The sequence below is a fragment of the Cystoisospora suis genome (genome assembly GCF_002600585.1).
Source record: "Cystoisospora suis strain Wien I chromosome Unknown contig_3787, whole genome shotgun sequence".
Classification (NCBI taxonomy): domain Eukaryota; phylum Apicomplexa; class Conoidasida; order Eucoccidiorida; family Sarcocystidae; genus Cystoisospora; species Cystoisospora suis.
Window position 1 is genome coordinate 1 of NW_027156582.1, and position 15,525 is coordinate 15,525.

Consider the following 15,525-nt stretch of genomic DNA (forward strand, 5'->3'; position numbering starts at 1 on the left):
CATAGTGAAGAATTCAGGTGCACCCCGTTGGCTTTTCCACGGCGCACTCAGAGTATATCCGGCAAGCAGGAGGGCCACGCGGCTGTCGTTGCCCTCGTGTTTGCGCAGTCAAACATACAGCACGTGATCGTTATCTAGCCAGGTGCGGGTTTGTTGAGATGCTACCAGCGTTGTGTGCGAAAGACATATGCCGTACTGTGTATGATAGTCGGTCTTTTTTTTTCTCCCGATCCCCTTCCATACTTTCCCCGCTACCTTCGTTCTTCCGAGGTTCGTGCCTGTTTCCGACTCGAGTGGGGTCATTCCGCAGAAGCCGGCGAACGCATTCTCACGACCTTCACTCAGATATGTCGCTGGAGGGCCACTTTGTAGATTTCTCTTGTTACTGACCGTTCGACAATTATCACTTGGTCACACACGGCTGTGTTTCTCAGACAGAGTGTCTTGAGTACGTCCACAGAAATCGCTTGGTTAGTCCTTGTCCGGGCTTCTCCCCCCCAAGCAATCGCGAGTGTAGGCGTTGTAGTGACTGCCCCTAGACTGTCCTGCCTGTGTGGCAAGCTTGGTATGGCAGAACGGTGCCGCCATGGATTCGAGTGTCCGCACGAGAATCAGTACGCTTCCCAGACAAGTCCTTAACTCAACAGCTCCCCTTGGTCACGTTTCATTAGAGCTACCCGTCCTTTGCTTCCAAAGTGGCAGACGAGCTCTTGTAGGCCTCGCCTCCCCTGGGGTACTACGGGCTGCATGATTCACGTACTTTCGACATTGCAGCAGGCGGGGCGCTAGTAGCAGCGACCACGTGATTACACACAGGCCGCGGTCTCCAGAAGGGTCACCGGACCTGCAGTGGCTGAATCCCGGGAGAAATCCAGGTATTCACGCCTGCAGGGGTGATGGGGTTGAGGGCAGCAGCCGGAGTGGAAGGGCGCGCTTCAGGCTTATGCGTACACGACTTACTGTACAGCCGGAATGCTTGCTCGCTCCTAAGGAAGTCGAGGCGATGTGTCACACTTTACCAGACGCCGGTGCCTGGAATCGCTGAGTGTCGCACAAATTGTACTGGCCGTTTAGTGCAAGGCAAAATCTGACAGCTTCCACCACCGAAACTTCTCCCATGCCAGACAGACGAGACGTCTTTCTTGTCGGCGTTCCAGCGGGAGAGCCATAGAGTCTCTGCCGGAGTTCGAGTGACCGTTCCAGGACCCTGAATCGGTGATAAAGGTGCGTGCGATACGATGAATTGCACACGAGCTGCTCTTACCGCGGCTGGATGCTGTCAGTCGTTCAAAGGCTGCTGGAACCCTGCGATCTGGACGCATGCAATGCCACTTTAGCCTAGGCGGGCAGGAGCGTGACTACAGAATTCTCCGTCATGCGATTGCTTTGGACGCATGATTCACTACTTTGCATGGCCTGCCATCGTTGATTCAGTTACTTGCTCCCTTCGAGCACTGCTGCCACTTCGGCTGATTTCAGAATGCGCTCAGCCCCCACTCTATCCCAAGCAAACCTCTTTCTTCTCTGTGGTCGTTCCGGCAGGCACGCCCGTCCCTTTGTTTCGGAAGAAAAATGCAAAGCTTGAAGTCGGATCACGGCGCCTTAGGTCCGCTTGCCTCCGAAAAAAATCTCCTCTTCAATGTAATCGCCCACCGGCTCCCCTCGCACAGCTGAGACTCTCGGCACGGGGAGATTCCGTCTAGTAAACCTCAAACGCAGTACGGAAACCTCTGGACTCTGGACCACTTCCGATTGTATCGTGGAACACCATCTTTGAGGGGAGACCTAATGCGTCCATGGAGGACTACCGGCTCGGCCTACACTCCGGCACGGGAGACTCGTCCTCGGACCTCGAGCCTACAGTGGAAACAGTTCGTGGCAACCTCACAGCCACACACGGCACCTTGTCGAGTTCAGGCCAGGGCAAATTACGCTCCAAGGAGTTCAATGCTGCAAAGGTTCGCCCACTTAGGAAGACGGAGTTCCCTATTGCGGTCACCTAATCTACGCCAAGGAGATGAACGGTTTTGACACCGTTCCACCTCCATCCTGAAGCTTTAGTAATCGGAGCTGTGTTTTTCTCGATCATCGCCAGCAGGAAGGCAACAGATCGGAAGACAAAGCCTGACGAGTCTTGACAGTGGTCGACAGCATAGATTTTTTTTTCGTCTCTTCTCCTCGGAAGGCAGCAGAGATTTTTCTAGACGTTTTTTGGACTGGTTGACGAGTTGAGCGCGCCGCCACGGACTGGTGGCCTGAATTGCTACACGCTTGGGAAGTGGCTGGTCGTCGGCGCGTTCTCTGACCTTAGGTTAACACCCCGTGAGAACTATTTTGCTTTGGGACATCTTGTTTTAGAAACTCCCATACTGCGTTTTTCCGTTAATCTTCATTTCCTGTTCTTTTTGGTTGTGCGCAGAGTGGATGAGTTGTTACAGCCAAATCACTGCGTATCGAGCCTTCTCGCTTCTCTGTTTAGCGTACGGCGCGTCAAGTATGACACAGACATGCCAGCAAAGCACTCACTCTTTTAAGTATACCTACAAATGTGGTATGTGTGTTTTTTTTTTCATACATATTCTACATGCTCTCCATACAACCTGTTTAGAGGGTTTATCTTTCGTGGATTCGACTCTCCATCCGTTCCGTCTCTGCTTGGGACAGAGTCACAGAAAATCACCAGTTGCCTCACCTCCTTTCTTAGTGCAACTTGAAGTACCCATCTGCTGTTAGAACAGACCGAGTACACCTGGAAGAAGGAAAACGGCTTCACCGTCTCTAGGTTCACTAAAAGCCTCAGCATCATTGACTTTCCGTAAAAAGGTAACTAGAGCGAAGTTCGATCGCCCGGTAGATGTGCCTAGCGATTCAGATGGAACGAGGAAAAGAAATTAAACAGAAGATGTTTTACTACTGCCTGAGTATCTTGGTCTACTCTCCCCGGCGTCCGTTCTTCTGTAGTCGTACACACTGACCTCTTGTCGTTTACAATGTCTCACATACATTCTAGTACATACGTACAGACCCACAAAATCCGTGCATCTCTTCCACACGTCTTTCTCGTCATCGTCTCCTTCACGAACAAGTGCTATCCTACGCACATCCCTAGCTACAAGAGTGCCCACAACAATACTAGAAAAGCTAATCCTCTAAGGATGCAACCGAGCCATGTCTTACCCAGTAAAACAGACTTGTGTGCCTCATCGTACATGACGCACGCACCTACGCAATATATGTATATCTCTGTCTTATACATTGAGTTGCTCATCTAGGCTTCTGCAATTGACTTCTTCGGGCAAAGTCGAAACCTTTCCTGTTCTTCTTCTGTGAAGTCCGGGAAGGAAAGTAGATGTGAAGTGTACGTTGTCGGGGCATTCACTCCCCCTTGCGACAGGAGAAAAGAAAAGACCCCCCACACAGTGGCAGAGACGCAGACAAAGGCGAAAGAGAGAGAGAGCGTAGGCTGCCTTTCTTCTTCTTTTTGGAAAAGACGGAAAGCAGAACAGAAAACCAGTGAAGAGGAATGAGTTCACACAGACACACTCAACCAATTGCCAATAATCAACACACAAGAAGAGTCATGTATCTCTTTCTTTCTTTTCTTTCTTTCCTGATGTAGATGGTCAGCTGTTCTTTGTCAAAAACAAGCGGCCCCTCACCCCGTTGTTGTTGTTGTTGAAAGGAGTTACTGATCTTTCCTTCTAACCAGTTTTCTCTTAGAAGAGAGAAAATGTAACGCGAAAGCCTACTCTCCGATTGATCGGCCTCCGCTCTCGCAAAGGCTAGAGAGATAAAAAAGCGTACAGGGAATGTAGTGAGACAGGAGACGAGGGAGACAGATGGAACTAAGACATAAACATATAGGTAGATAGATTAAAGATAGAGAGATGCTTGATAAGTATGAAGCCGGTTCTCCGCTGGATGCCCACTTCTTCGTGATAAATATCATAGCGGAGACCTATTAGATTGGTCATCACCTGGAATGCGAAGAGAGAGACCTATCTTTTTAGAAACTAAATACATCCGATCCCCGCGGTTCTCCTGCCCTTCCGCCTCCTTCTCCTCCTTCATATTGCTGTTGTGATCTATAGAATGCTTCATCATCTTCGGCACCGTGTCCTTCTTCGAAACCTTCTCCTAAGACTTCTGTAACATGAGGCTCTTCTTCACTTTCATGTCCTGCCCCCGATGCAAAGATTTCTTCCTCTTCTTCATGACTTCTCCCCACAGCAAGCTCTTCTTCTTCTCCTCCTCCTCTTTCTCCGAAGAGGTCATCATCATCTTCCTCATCTTCAATCACATTCACATCTCCACCACTGTTCTCCCCTCCTATCCCTGTTTCTTCTTTACTATACACGAGACTTGAGCTGGTCTGATACTCACTTTCATCGCCTACAGCAGCTCGATGATGTTGCTGACTTAGAAGAAGTTCATCCTCTGAAAAAAAACAAGGAAGAGGCGAAAATAACGGAAGGAGAAAGGAAAAGATATAGAAAGAGGCGTCGTTGCTTCTCTCGGAGATGTGTCAGCGGGACTGTTGAAGGTGTGAGTTTCCTTGTAACTATGACCGACATGAAAAGACGACAGGGACGTGAAAGAGGGAGACTTGAAAGGAATCAAAGGGAAGCATACGTAAGTAGCGACACACGAGAGAGACAAAAAACGCTTCTGTTTTGAGCTTATGTACGTAAGCAAACGCAGATGTGTGATTAGATGGATGTATGCCTAGGCATGCATGCATCCACATAGAGGAGCTTACTCGTAGTTGTTATACACATACATATATCTTTTTCCCTCTCTGTCGTTAATCTCTCACACGATCTCTCGACATCCATCAGTTTTTCCCCATATCCATAGAAAAGAACAGAATGAATATCGAAACATCTCCAAAGATGTCAAGCCGGGAGGGACTCACATTGTCTCTCTCCAAACACCATGTATATGCTTACACCTGCATGCATGCGTCTATAGGATACACAACCGGTGTGAGCGTATACTTGAAGATATCTAGAGATGTAGAAATAAAGATCAAAAATAGAAACGTATGACCATATCAGCCAGCTCTCCGTCTTCTTCTATTATTCTATTCTGAGGATTCTTTCAACGGCACCTCCACCGACTATAGGAAAGAAACATGAGTACACAGCCGAAGACACAAGCCACAACAATGAAAGAATCGCTCTCTATGTACACAACATACATATACATATACGCATATACACAGATATATACATCTATGTATGTGTATATCACACATCACATATAATATGGAAACTATAAGAGAGAAGCTGTCTCTTCAAGATGCTGTTTCGAACACCTAGCAAGGAAGACGAGTTTTTTGCTTCCTTCACTCTTTCTTTCAACTTAATCCTTTTCTTTTCTTTCTTTCCTTTTAGTTCTTTCATCATACCATCTCTTTTGATCTCCGGATGTTGGTGAGGATGGAGGTGGTATGTGTCTGTCGGTTCTTCATGAAGAAGAGAAGAAGAACCTGAAGGTCTTCCCCCGCTTGCATCACCTGGACGATCCCCCTCAGTACGATGTGGCCCAGACGACTCAAGACATTTCCCTGAAACTTAAGAGCCAACGAAAGAAAGAAAGAGATCAGAAAGAAAGATAGAAAGAAAGAAAAGAAGAAGACAATACATCAGAGAATGATCTTACATGAGCACGAGGGCTCAAAGACGAGAATCGAAAGGCATTCTTCTGTGGCCCTCCCTCTTGAAGATGACCTGAAGATTAGTAGCCTCTTCATCGACTCCCACAACGTCAAGTATGCATCTTAGATCCTGTTTCCTTCTTCTTAAGAAGTTATAGAATCACTTATCTCGTACTTCTTCATACATACACCTTGTCATATATCGCACACTTCCCTACATACTGACCTACACCCCTATATACACGTTATTCAGCCGCACTATAAGGTAGCTCAAGAAATGATGTATTTCCATATACACGGAAGAATACACCTCTCTCTCTCCATAACTCACCAATAACCTCCACAACTGTCCCATGAGAAAAGTCTGTATACGTGCATATGGAACCCTCCGAGAAGACCGTACGTACATCTCTCATCCTTTACAATCGAAACCTCTTCTCTCAGCCGCCCTCTTCATTTCTTGAATGAAAGGACCTCCTATCATGAAAGAAAGAAACCTCCTATCAAGTCTTTCTTCTACACCCCATGAAGATATCTAAGAGACAAACAAAGCACACCCTCGTCCATTCATCAGACCATACATGATATCGTAGCCTATCATGTATGATACACTATCATATGAACACATTAGCAGTAGGAGATATCTTTCTTACCTAAGAGAGGATTGATTGTTTTCATATCTCCTGCTCCTTGAGATGCCGATAACCCCACAGATCTCATGGCTCCTTCATTCCTCATTTCTTCATCTTCATCGTCTTCGTCATCTTCGCCGTCCCCGCCACCTGAAAGATCTCTTGCTTGAATCTCCCAGTGACCACATCCAGGGGTAATACAGATGTAGACAAGAGTCATCGCCTCAGCCACTCTCTCAGATAACTGATAAAAGACAGCTTTATCATCTCCGCACTTCGGACAGCGCCAGTTCGATACTCTCCCGAGAGTCGGGTCTTTCGCTAAATCCATGGAGATACGAATATCCTCTCTGAAAAGAGAGAAAAGAAGAGCAGAGGACAAGAAGAAGAAGAGAAAGCAAGAGATGGCTTCAAAAAAGATTTGATAGAAGAGAAAGTAAGAAAGAAGGAAAACGGCGAAGGAGATGATACACGAGAGAAAGAGACGACTGGTCTGCTGAAATGAAGCTTGGAGATGCCTTTTCGAGAAGACTAGAAAGGGGGAGAAAAAAGAAGAGATGAGGAGATCAAACAAAGGCAAGACTGAAGGAGAAGACCCAAGAGAGTCTTCTTCTTGGCCCTTTGAAAGAAAGGGCTGTGACTCTTCTCTCTATCTAGTGTTGTCTGGAGAGAGCATTTGACGTGTGTGGTGTGTATGGAATAGAGTGAGGAGAGCCTTATAGAGCTGGTCGTATCCAATGTGTATGCCGAAGAGCTAAGAACAATCGACATGATTGGCTCGAAGAGGTCTCGCGGCGGGGGTGAGAGAGAAGGAAACATGAGAAAGCAACTTCGTCTAGGCGTGAGATAAAGGAGAGCTAGATCAAGAGATATATAGACACTCAGGTAGAAAGAAAGAAAGATAGAAAGAAAAACCACATCACAATCCACATGATCTCTATGAAGCCATGGTCAAAGCACATCCCGATGAAGCGAAAACACACGTCCATAACCTCCTTCTGCCTTCATACAGATATTCACCTACTTGCATTTGTATTGGAGCATATATCACTATACCTATCTATGTATCTATATTTGTGTATCTCTATATACACGTAGTCGACAAAGCACCCTGTCCGCCTGCACTGACAGAGTCTACTTTATAGGCATGTGTCTCTCTCCGGGGGTGTGTCTACACGGCATCATATATAGTAGCTGCTGGAGAGAAACAGACAGGTACGCGTGTGTGTATGTATGTACCACTCACTAACTACAGTCAAATGCACCCTCGAGTACAGATACTAGACTTGAGAAACAGTGATGTATATGCACAGCGAGCATACACACCTGTTCGGCTGTACCACGGGAAGTATACCAAATACACATTCGAGGGAGGGTGGACATGAAGAGGCATGCATTGTAAGTCTTCATGTTCTTCTATCTATACACATGCAGGATACATGTTTAGAGAAGCCTCATTCCCTTCCGCAACGGGTAGACATATAGATAGAGACATATACACGCACACAGACACTGAATGTACAGATTTAGCTATCTGCACGTATGTATACATCGATGCAAGGAGGACCTTCTCTATATGGGAGACAGAGAGAGAGAAGAAAGTTGATCCCTATGGCAAAGAGTTGCAAGATGATGAGACCTACTTGGATTTGAAGTTGAAGGCCATTCTTTCGGCTGTGTTCTCATCCGGGTCATCTTTCTTTGCATATCTAATGTAGTCGCATTGTCTACATAAGAACATCAGCTGTCTCTTCGCCCTGTCCTCCTTAGGATACAGCAGGTTATTACTACAGGCACCCCACCAACACACGCGGCACATCATGACGATACACCTCATCTCTCTCCATAGAAATCATTCCTACACGTGTTTTTTATGTATCCACCTGTCGAGCGTCTATCTACATGTATGTATGTAGGTATGTATGTATGTCTGAATGCATGTACACGCAGGATGGTACGCCCGGAAGATAGTAGAGGGACAGACGTAAAACTCACCTCTGCGATAGACCTCCTTCACGTGCATCGTACAAATCGTTATTACGCCAACACAGACTACGTATATGGAGAGATACATGCATATATCTCTATAAAGAGAGAGAGATCGCGTATACGAGTGAGCACGGATATCTAGTACAGGTATGTTGTATCTTCATTTCTTTCGAAGGAGGAAAACCGACGCCAACCGAGATGAGAAAGAGAAAAGAATGATCACTTTACACCATTCCCGCTCATCATCCCCTGCTCATCTCCTCTCTCCCTACAGACCTCTCCGTTACGGACAAATCTTTCCGGTGTCTCTACGCTCCAGCGAAGAAAAACAGCACATACGAACTAGCTGCGCATGTATCTATGTAGCTATAGAGGTATGAGTCTGTAGTCGATCTTGAGAGAAAAAGGAGTTACGCCGCGACAAAAGTGGACCTCGTCAGCCCGTTCTTCAGGAGACGTCTTGACACTCGGGATTTACCAGCCGTCTGAGTTGGAGAGAACATCCCTCCTAGAGAGACATGTCAATTCCTTACGTGTACGCACATGGGTGATGCTGCAGGCCCTTCAAATAAACAGACCAAGGGGGGGGGCTGTAGTCCCCTTATCCCAGGAAGAAGAAGCAAAAGTATTTCGAGACAAAAGACATCCCCCCTCTTACCATTCGGGACAGAAAGTCGTCGTAGTATTACTCATTTTGACGGCCAAGAAAGAAGAGAGAAAGGAAAGAAGAGGTTGAAGAGAAGATGACGGTCAAAGGAATACGATCTGGCGAAGGCGATTGGAACAACAGATGATAAAATCTGAAACACGAACGAGATATTTGGCCGCGAACTTGGCGACTTTTACTACGGGTGAAGATAGTCCTGTTCATACTGGGAGAGAACGGGAAGAAAGGCCTCCCTGTGCAAAAGAAGGAAGACGGGAAGAGAGAAAGAAAGACTTCTGCGGTAGCCTAGTATGAGAGGAAAGCGTCAACGGAGAGAAGACTGACGACGGCCGCGGAGGAGGACACAAAAGCATCGTTGAAGGCGTTGGAAGGACGCGGGAAGGAAGAAGAGGAACGACGCCTCAGGTGTACATACACCTCAAAGAGAAGGGTAAACAGACAAGGCCTCATCACACAAGAGAAAGCCTCGGAACATCGGTACTTTACTCGTTTTTCATTATTCACGGGGAAGGCATGCGGAAAGTCACAGGAGCTTTTCTTTTCTTCGATGTGCATGCAGTAAACTCAGTTCTTCCCGGTGTGTTCTGAACGTCTAGGACGGAAACAACATCGACTTTTTTCGCCCTTTCTCATCTGCTTCTTCTTTCTCCATTTCGTAGCTTATCGAACCGGCTTCAGCTGAAAGAGGAAATTGCGGGATCGTATGGAGACTTGGCATCTCTCCTTCTCGTTTTCAGGTAGATGAATGCGATTCAGCGATCCGATCCAGGTGGTCGAGTCCTCCTCGCTCAAAAGATAGAAAGGCTGTGACTTCTTCAGTGAACCCTACTGTTTACCTTGCTCTCCGTTCCTTTCTTACGACGAGTGTCTCGCTTGTCTTGCTAGTCTCTCTTCTTGCCTTGTCGATTGTCTCCTCAAAAGCTAGCTGTTGAGATTTCTGTCTCGTCTCGTTTGGCTGCTTTGTTGTTTTCCCACTTCGCTCTCTTTTTTCATTGGCCTCCTTCTTCTATTTCCTTCTTTTCTCCTTCGCCTTTTTTTTCTTCTTCTCTGTCTCCCCAGGATTCCAGAAGGCCGCTGGTATTGCTTTCTTCCTGTTCTTCCCTCTGCTTCTTGTGTATCTTCGTCTTGAGGTATCTCTCCCTGACCGAACATTCACGGAGAGGAGAGAGCGAGCACAACATCTGTCTTTGTCTTATATCGGACTTCTTTTTCCTTGTAAAGAGAATAGCGAGCAAGAGAATGAAGAAAGAGACAAAGAAGCAGAAAATGAAACGTATCGATGGTGAGAAAGACTGTAGTTTTCGTGAGAGTTGCGCAATACCCCGGAGAAATCAGTCGAGACATGTTCATCTTTCTGCTGAAGTTTCTCAGTAGACAAGGCGAGAGACTCTGCTTCACTTCCGTGTTAGAATCGTGACCGCAAGAGGGGATTCGTTCGGTAGCCTCTTCGTCGCTTTCTCCCCGTTTTCTTCTTCTTCTATTCTTCGTCTGGATGTGTGTTCCTCTCCAACAGATCTATGTCCAGCTGTGACCGGCTTATATGTGGTGAGTCGGGGGAAGGAGTCTTCTGTGTGTTGCCGGTTTTCTGCCGTTCTTTTCCAGACCAAATGTTGATCGTTGTGAAACACGGGTACTCTAAGGAAAGGAAGAGATGAGAGGGTCTCCGCCGCAGTACTGCTCGAGAAAGCTCGATAAGATGCTATGAGATAAGAGAAGAGAAGAAAAAAAGGAGAGAGGGTTCTGAAGTCACGATACGTGGAGAATACACCAAGAGGAGAAGACGCCCATTGCATTTTCGTAACCTTGTTTACTCTTTTCATTTCTTCATATAGGAAGAGGCGGGAAGACTGAGAAAGAACTGCCTTTTTTTTCTTCGGGAGTCATCTTAGAGAACAAGAGAGGGATGACGAAGAACAAGGCGTAGGTATGAGGAGGAGAAAGAGACGGGGAGGAGTCAAGGCGAGAGTGAGAGTGGAGACAGGAATTGAAAAGAAGAGAGAGAGAAGATTGGAGAAAGAAGAAGGAGAAAGTGTTGAAGCAAGGGATATAGAGGGTGAAGGGAAAGAGACCGTGAAGGGCCATACACAGCAAGTAGAAGAAAAGGAAGGAGGGGAATAAGAAGAAGAAGAACCGGGCTCTACGTCGAAGGTTAGAGAGAGGAGAGAAGAAGACAATTTTTCAAAGTTATCTGTCCACACCGCAGATCGCCTAAAGGAAATGAAGAAGATTTCCGTTCTGTTGAAAGAGGAGAAGAAGAGAATGAAATGAAGGGCATGACAGAGGAGAAAGGGGTGGATGTGATGAGAAGCAGAGAGCCCACGTCGGGGGAAGGTGTAGCTTTGAACGCTGAAAGCAATGGAGAAGAACCAGATGATGAAGATAAGAAGAGAAGAGAACAGAGGAGAGGAAGAGAGAAAGAAAAGGAAGAAGAGAAGGGCCACAGTCTATTCCATGACGAAGAAGAATATGAGGAGGATAAAGAAAACGAACAAGGAGAAGAAGAGGAAGAAACGATTGATGGAAAGGAGGATGAGGAAGACCAACTGATTTCACAGCTGTCACGTGCAGAGCACAGAGAGGGAGAACAAGAAGAAAGGCAAGAAAGAGAAGGAGAAGAAGAGGAGGAACGTCGCTTAGAGGAGATTCTAAGGGACGCATGTGATGAAGAAGGAATGATTGAGGTTATGCTCGAAGTAGCAGGAGGTCTTCGGGTCCGCCGATCGGTTGAACTCCGTAGTATGTACAGGTCGAACTTAAGGGGCACCAAGAAGAAGAAGGAGAAGAACCCCCCCGAAGAGATGAAGAGAATGACAAGCGCAGGAGAGGAGAGAGAAGAAGCGTATGAAAGAGAAAGGCGGGGTGTGAGACCTGGCAGTTCAAAGGATAGACTTGTGGAGAAAAACGAAGAAGGCGAAGAAGGAGACACTCGAGATAAGGAAGGCGAGAGGAAAGAAAGAGATGAAGAAGAATGGATAGAAGTAGGTCAAGGAATGTGGGTGAAAAGGCGCCAAAAGCCCGCAGCAGATCTCTTTGATTCTTCTTCTTCTTCCTCGCCGTGTGTCTCTCGTTTCTCTTTTGGCACGCGAGAAGAACGAGAAAGGGAGAATAATATTCTAGATGAAGAGGATGAAGAAAAGTTGATAAGGCCGTCTCGCTTCAGGTCAAAGAGAAGAGAACAAGGAACCGAAGTGATGGTCGAAGAAGAAAACAGCGAAGAAGACGAACTGCTTAGCAAGAGGAGAAGAAGGAAGAAAAAGAAGAGACTTCGAAGGGCAGGGAGAGAAGAAGAAGAAGACTCATGGGATGGTCATCGAGAAAGAATCGAGGACGAAAAAAACCATCGTGAAGCAGAAATGGAAGATCGGCCTCTTAACGAAGTGTACGGTAGTGGTATAAAGATGAGAAGAAGATCCCAGGAAGAAAAAGCTGAAGGTTTACAGGCAGATACACCTCAGCGACGAGGGAGAGATGAGGACGATAGAACAGACGGTTTCCGAAGGCATCCTTCAGAAGAAGAAGAAGACAAAGATGGGGTGATTGATAAACATATGAATGACAGAAAAGGAGATGAAGGCGGAGAAGAACACGGGAATGAAGACGCCTACTCGGATTGTATCAGGGTGAACAGAAGCGAGGCCTCCGCAGGTTTGGAGAGGGACGAAGAAGAAGAAGAGAAGAGGAAGAAGAACGAGGAGGTGTCTTCATCTAGTACGAGTGAGTGGCGTTTCACAAAGCACGGAGAAGATGAAGAAGAAGAATTGCTTTCTTCTACCTTGCGAAAGGGAAGGAGGTCAAGAAACTTCTTGTCTATCCCTTCCTCTTCGTCATGTGGGGCGAGCTACGAAGAGAAGTGCGTTAGTGAGACATGCCCGAAAGCAGGGAAGAGTTCAGAAAGAGAACAAGATACATCGGAAGATGAAGAGATTTCTTCTTTTCTTCGACAGAGGAGGCGAAGAAGAAGTCCAAGAGAAGATGAAGAAGACGCTTGTCTGCTTTTCATTCGTAAGAGAAGACGAGACAGCTCAGATTCACAAGAAAGCACGGGTATACTTCAAGACGATGATGAAGAGCTGCTTCTTCAGAGAAGGATTTTCAAGAAAAGCCTTGTCTCTGCGTCTCTTGGAGAAGAGGCGTTACTAAGATCTAAGGAAGATGAAGAGGGAGTGAAGAAGAATACAAAGAAGACTCATCCAAATGGTATCCCCCCCTTAACTAGTGCTAAATCTCATAGAAGTGTGAGAGAGAAAGGCAGCGAAAAAAAGATGAAGAAGAATACTAGCGAGCGATGTTCCATTCAATTGCTATCAGCCTCGGATCTCCGTAAGCTTCTTTGTCTAGTGCCTTCTCAAGACTTCAGTCTTCTCGGCCTTCTGTCTTCTGAGAGTTTCATTCTCTACGGCAACGCGGCAAGTGGTAGGAGCGGCGCTGGGTTAGAGAGAGGGAGAAGAAGAAGACGAAGAGCAACAACAGCAGGAACAAGAAGAAAAACAGAGAGGAGCGCCGCACGTAGAGTGCCGATAGGAGGACATGAAGAAGAGGAAGAAGGCGGAGCCACAGGAGAAGGAGAAGACGAGAGAGACGAAGAGAGGAGTAGCGATGAGGGGGGTGAGAAGGCCGAGAAGAAGGAGGAAAACTGGGAGAGGGCAGTCGAAGGCGCGAAGGAAGTTTGGTTGAGTAGCCTTTTGAAACCGAAAGTAAGTCACGTGAGTGGACGAGCTTACGCTGTATGTACACCAGATGAGATGAGCCTGAATGGTATCAATTCTTCGCTGTACTAAAGAAAACCAAGATATGCAGATACATTGATTTCATGCATATGTCTGTGTGCTCTAGGAAGTGTCCACGGTGACAACCGAGGTATGGCGATTCTTCAGTGTACATACACCTGTTCGTAGGTTCGAATGTGTCCCTAGTCTTTTGTCCTACTGCCTGCATGCACTACATCTATCCTAAGCAGCAGCGCTATATGCGTATTCTTGTGAAAAGCATAGATATCGCAGGTAGAGATCTTCATCTTTTTATGTATGTGCAAATACATCCGTCCACGTATAAGCTCGCGGATCAGAGAAGCGAATTGTTCGCTTTAGAAAATCCATCTCCATCTCTTTTTTCTTCTGCTTCTCCCGCTTTTGTTTTCACTCACACTTGCGTGCACCCTTTCCTGTCTTCTCTGTATTGCCTCCTGTTAGTATAGCCTCTTGCCAGCAGAGTACCAGTACTAGAGAGTGTGGCAGGTGTTGTGTAGATCATGCCTGAGGTCTGGCGGGTATTGAAGCGGTCTAGGGACATCGCCAGAAGGAGAAAGGGAATTTTTAGACACATAAAGATAGCGTGCGTTAGCAGGCACAGGTTAATGCCCTCTTGTACTGAGAAGATAGGGGAGGAAGAGACAGTCTGTCGACCAAAGAACACAGGAAAAACAATATGAAGAAGTGAGAAATGGTTTGTGACTCCTTTTCATGGACGCAGTGAGCTCTACAAAGGGTAAAGAAGTTGTGAAGCTTTTGAAGGCATTTCTTTCTTGCCGCCAAGTGTGGTAGCGGCCGTACAGGAATCTAGTGGAAGCGAGAGAAAGTTAATTCCTTTCGCTCTTCTTTCATAGCCGTCGAACACTACAGTTCATTGTGTTCTGGGGTGTATGTACAGCTGCTTGCTATTGCCGGAGTTGTTCTCGAATCGAACGGCGTTGATGCGGATATCTTTTTGCAACGGTAGTGAATCAGTCTCCACTTCTCGCTCACGCGCACACGCCATTTATCTCCTTCTTCCATTCCGTTTGAGCCTCGAAGAAACGATAAGCACAACCTGATGATCGCTTTCGTAGGGGATTTGTTCCGATGCTCTCGATCTCTCTTTCCTAGTGTCCATTACCGCACGGTTCATCCGCAGACTAGGCCAATGAGAATCTAAGGCGTCTCTACTTCTGTGCTCCTTCCCCCTACGTCTCGCAGCCTGCTTAGACTTCAGGTGAACGAGCTATCCCCGAGTGCTTGTCTTGTGGGGTGCTGAGTGAGATCGAGATAGCTGAAGTTCTTCAGTTATAATGAAGCGTCTGGACTATTCGAAAAGAAGAAAAAGAGCGACGTAGAGGTGAATGGACGAGCGGAGATCAAGGGAATCTCCTGCATCTTGACGAGCCGGTTTTAATCGGTGGATGCGACCGATCTTTCTTCCAGGATTTGCTTGATGTCGCTCCTTTTTTCTTCGTGGTCTTCCTGGGTGTGTGGGCCGGCCACTCGTTCCCCTATCATTCCGGGGTCAAAACATTTCTGCTCGTCTCTAGTCCAAATGTTGCTTTATCGTAGAGAGCTATCAACTGCTATTGCTTCTCCGCGGTTTACATTCAAGTGCAAATGTATATCTCTACATATATGTATATGTACATGTATAGGCGTGTGTGCGTATATGTGCATATGCATGTGTGAGCGTGCAGTTTGCTTTGCCTCCTTCTCGTTTCTTTTTCTTGTTTTCTCAGTTTTTCTATGACTGACTTTTCCTAGGCAGTATCTTGTTTCTCAGCATGCGCCTGCGGGGGTGTGTATTGTTCTCCATGTATTCTCTTCAGCTCCTTCTCCTCT

The 15,525-nt window shown here is 46.7% G+C and overlaps 3 protein-coding genes across 3 annotated transcripts, besides 1 other annotated feature; 2 read left to right on the forward strand and 1 right to left on the reverse strand.

The window, feature by feature from the left end:
• The first annotated feature begins 8 nt into the window (after positions 1-8).
• Positions 9-647, forward strand: CSUI_007253 (uncharacterized protein). The gene has a single exon (XM_068067402.1). It carries the CDS (start codon positions 159-161, stop codon positions 387-389), a length of 231 nt encoding a protein of 76 aa, XP_067920620.1. The 5' UTR covers positions 9-158; the 3' UTR covers positions 390-647.
• Positions 648-1,572: 925 nt separating this feature from the next.
• Positions 1,573-1,623: a sequence feature (Short protein (CSUI_007254, PHJ18917.1) was converted to a misc_feature.).
• A 923-nt stretch (positions 1,624-2,546) lies between these two features.
• CSUI_007255 (uncharacterized protein) lies at positions 2,547-15,437 on the forward strand (the record flags this gene model as incomplete). Its single annotated transcript, XM_068067403.1, has 8 exons — positions 2,547-2,555; positions 4,231-4,632; positions 5,397-5,435; positions 9,607-9,684; positions 10,007-10,229; positions 10,780-10,867; positions 11,151-13,641; positions 15,423-15,437. 8 exons carry the CDS (start codon positions 2,547-2,549, stop codon positions 15,435-15,437), a joined length of 3,345 nt encoding a protein of 1,114 aa, XP_067920621.1.
• Positions 3,059-9,387, reverse strand: CSUI_007256 (dna-directed rna polymerase ii rpb9). Its single transcript, XM_068067404.1, has 5 exons — positions 8,939-9,387; positions 7,935-8,078; positions 6,313-6,641; positions 5,411-5,575; positions 3,059-4,437 (listed from the first exon to the last, which is right to left on the reverse strand). Exons 1-5 carry the CDS (start codon positions 8,971-8,973, stop codon positions 4,007-4,009), a joined length of 1,104 nt encoding a protein of 367 aa, XP_067920622.1. The 5' UTR covers positions 8,974-9,387; the 3' UTR covers positions 3,059-4,006.
• Positions 15,438-15,525: the final 88 nt, after the last annotated feature.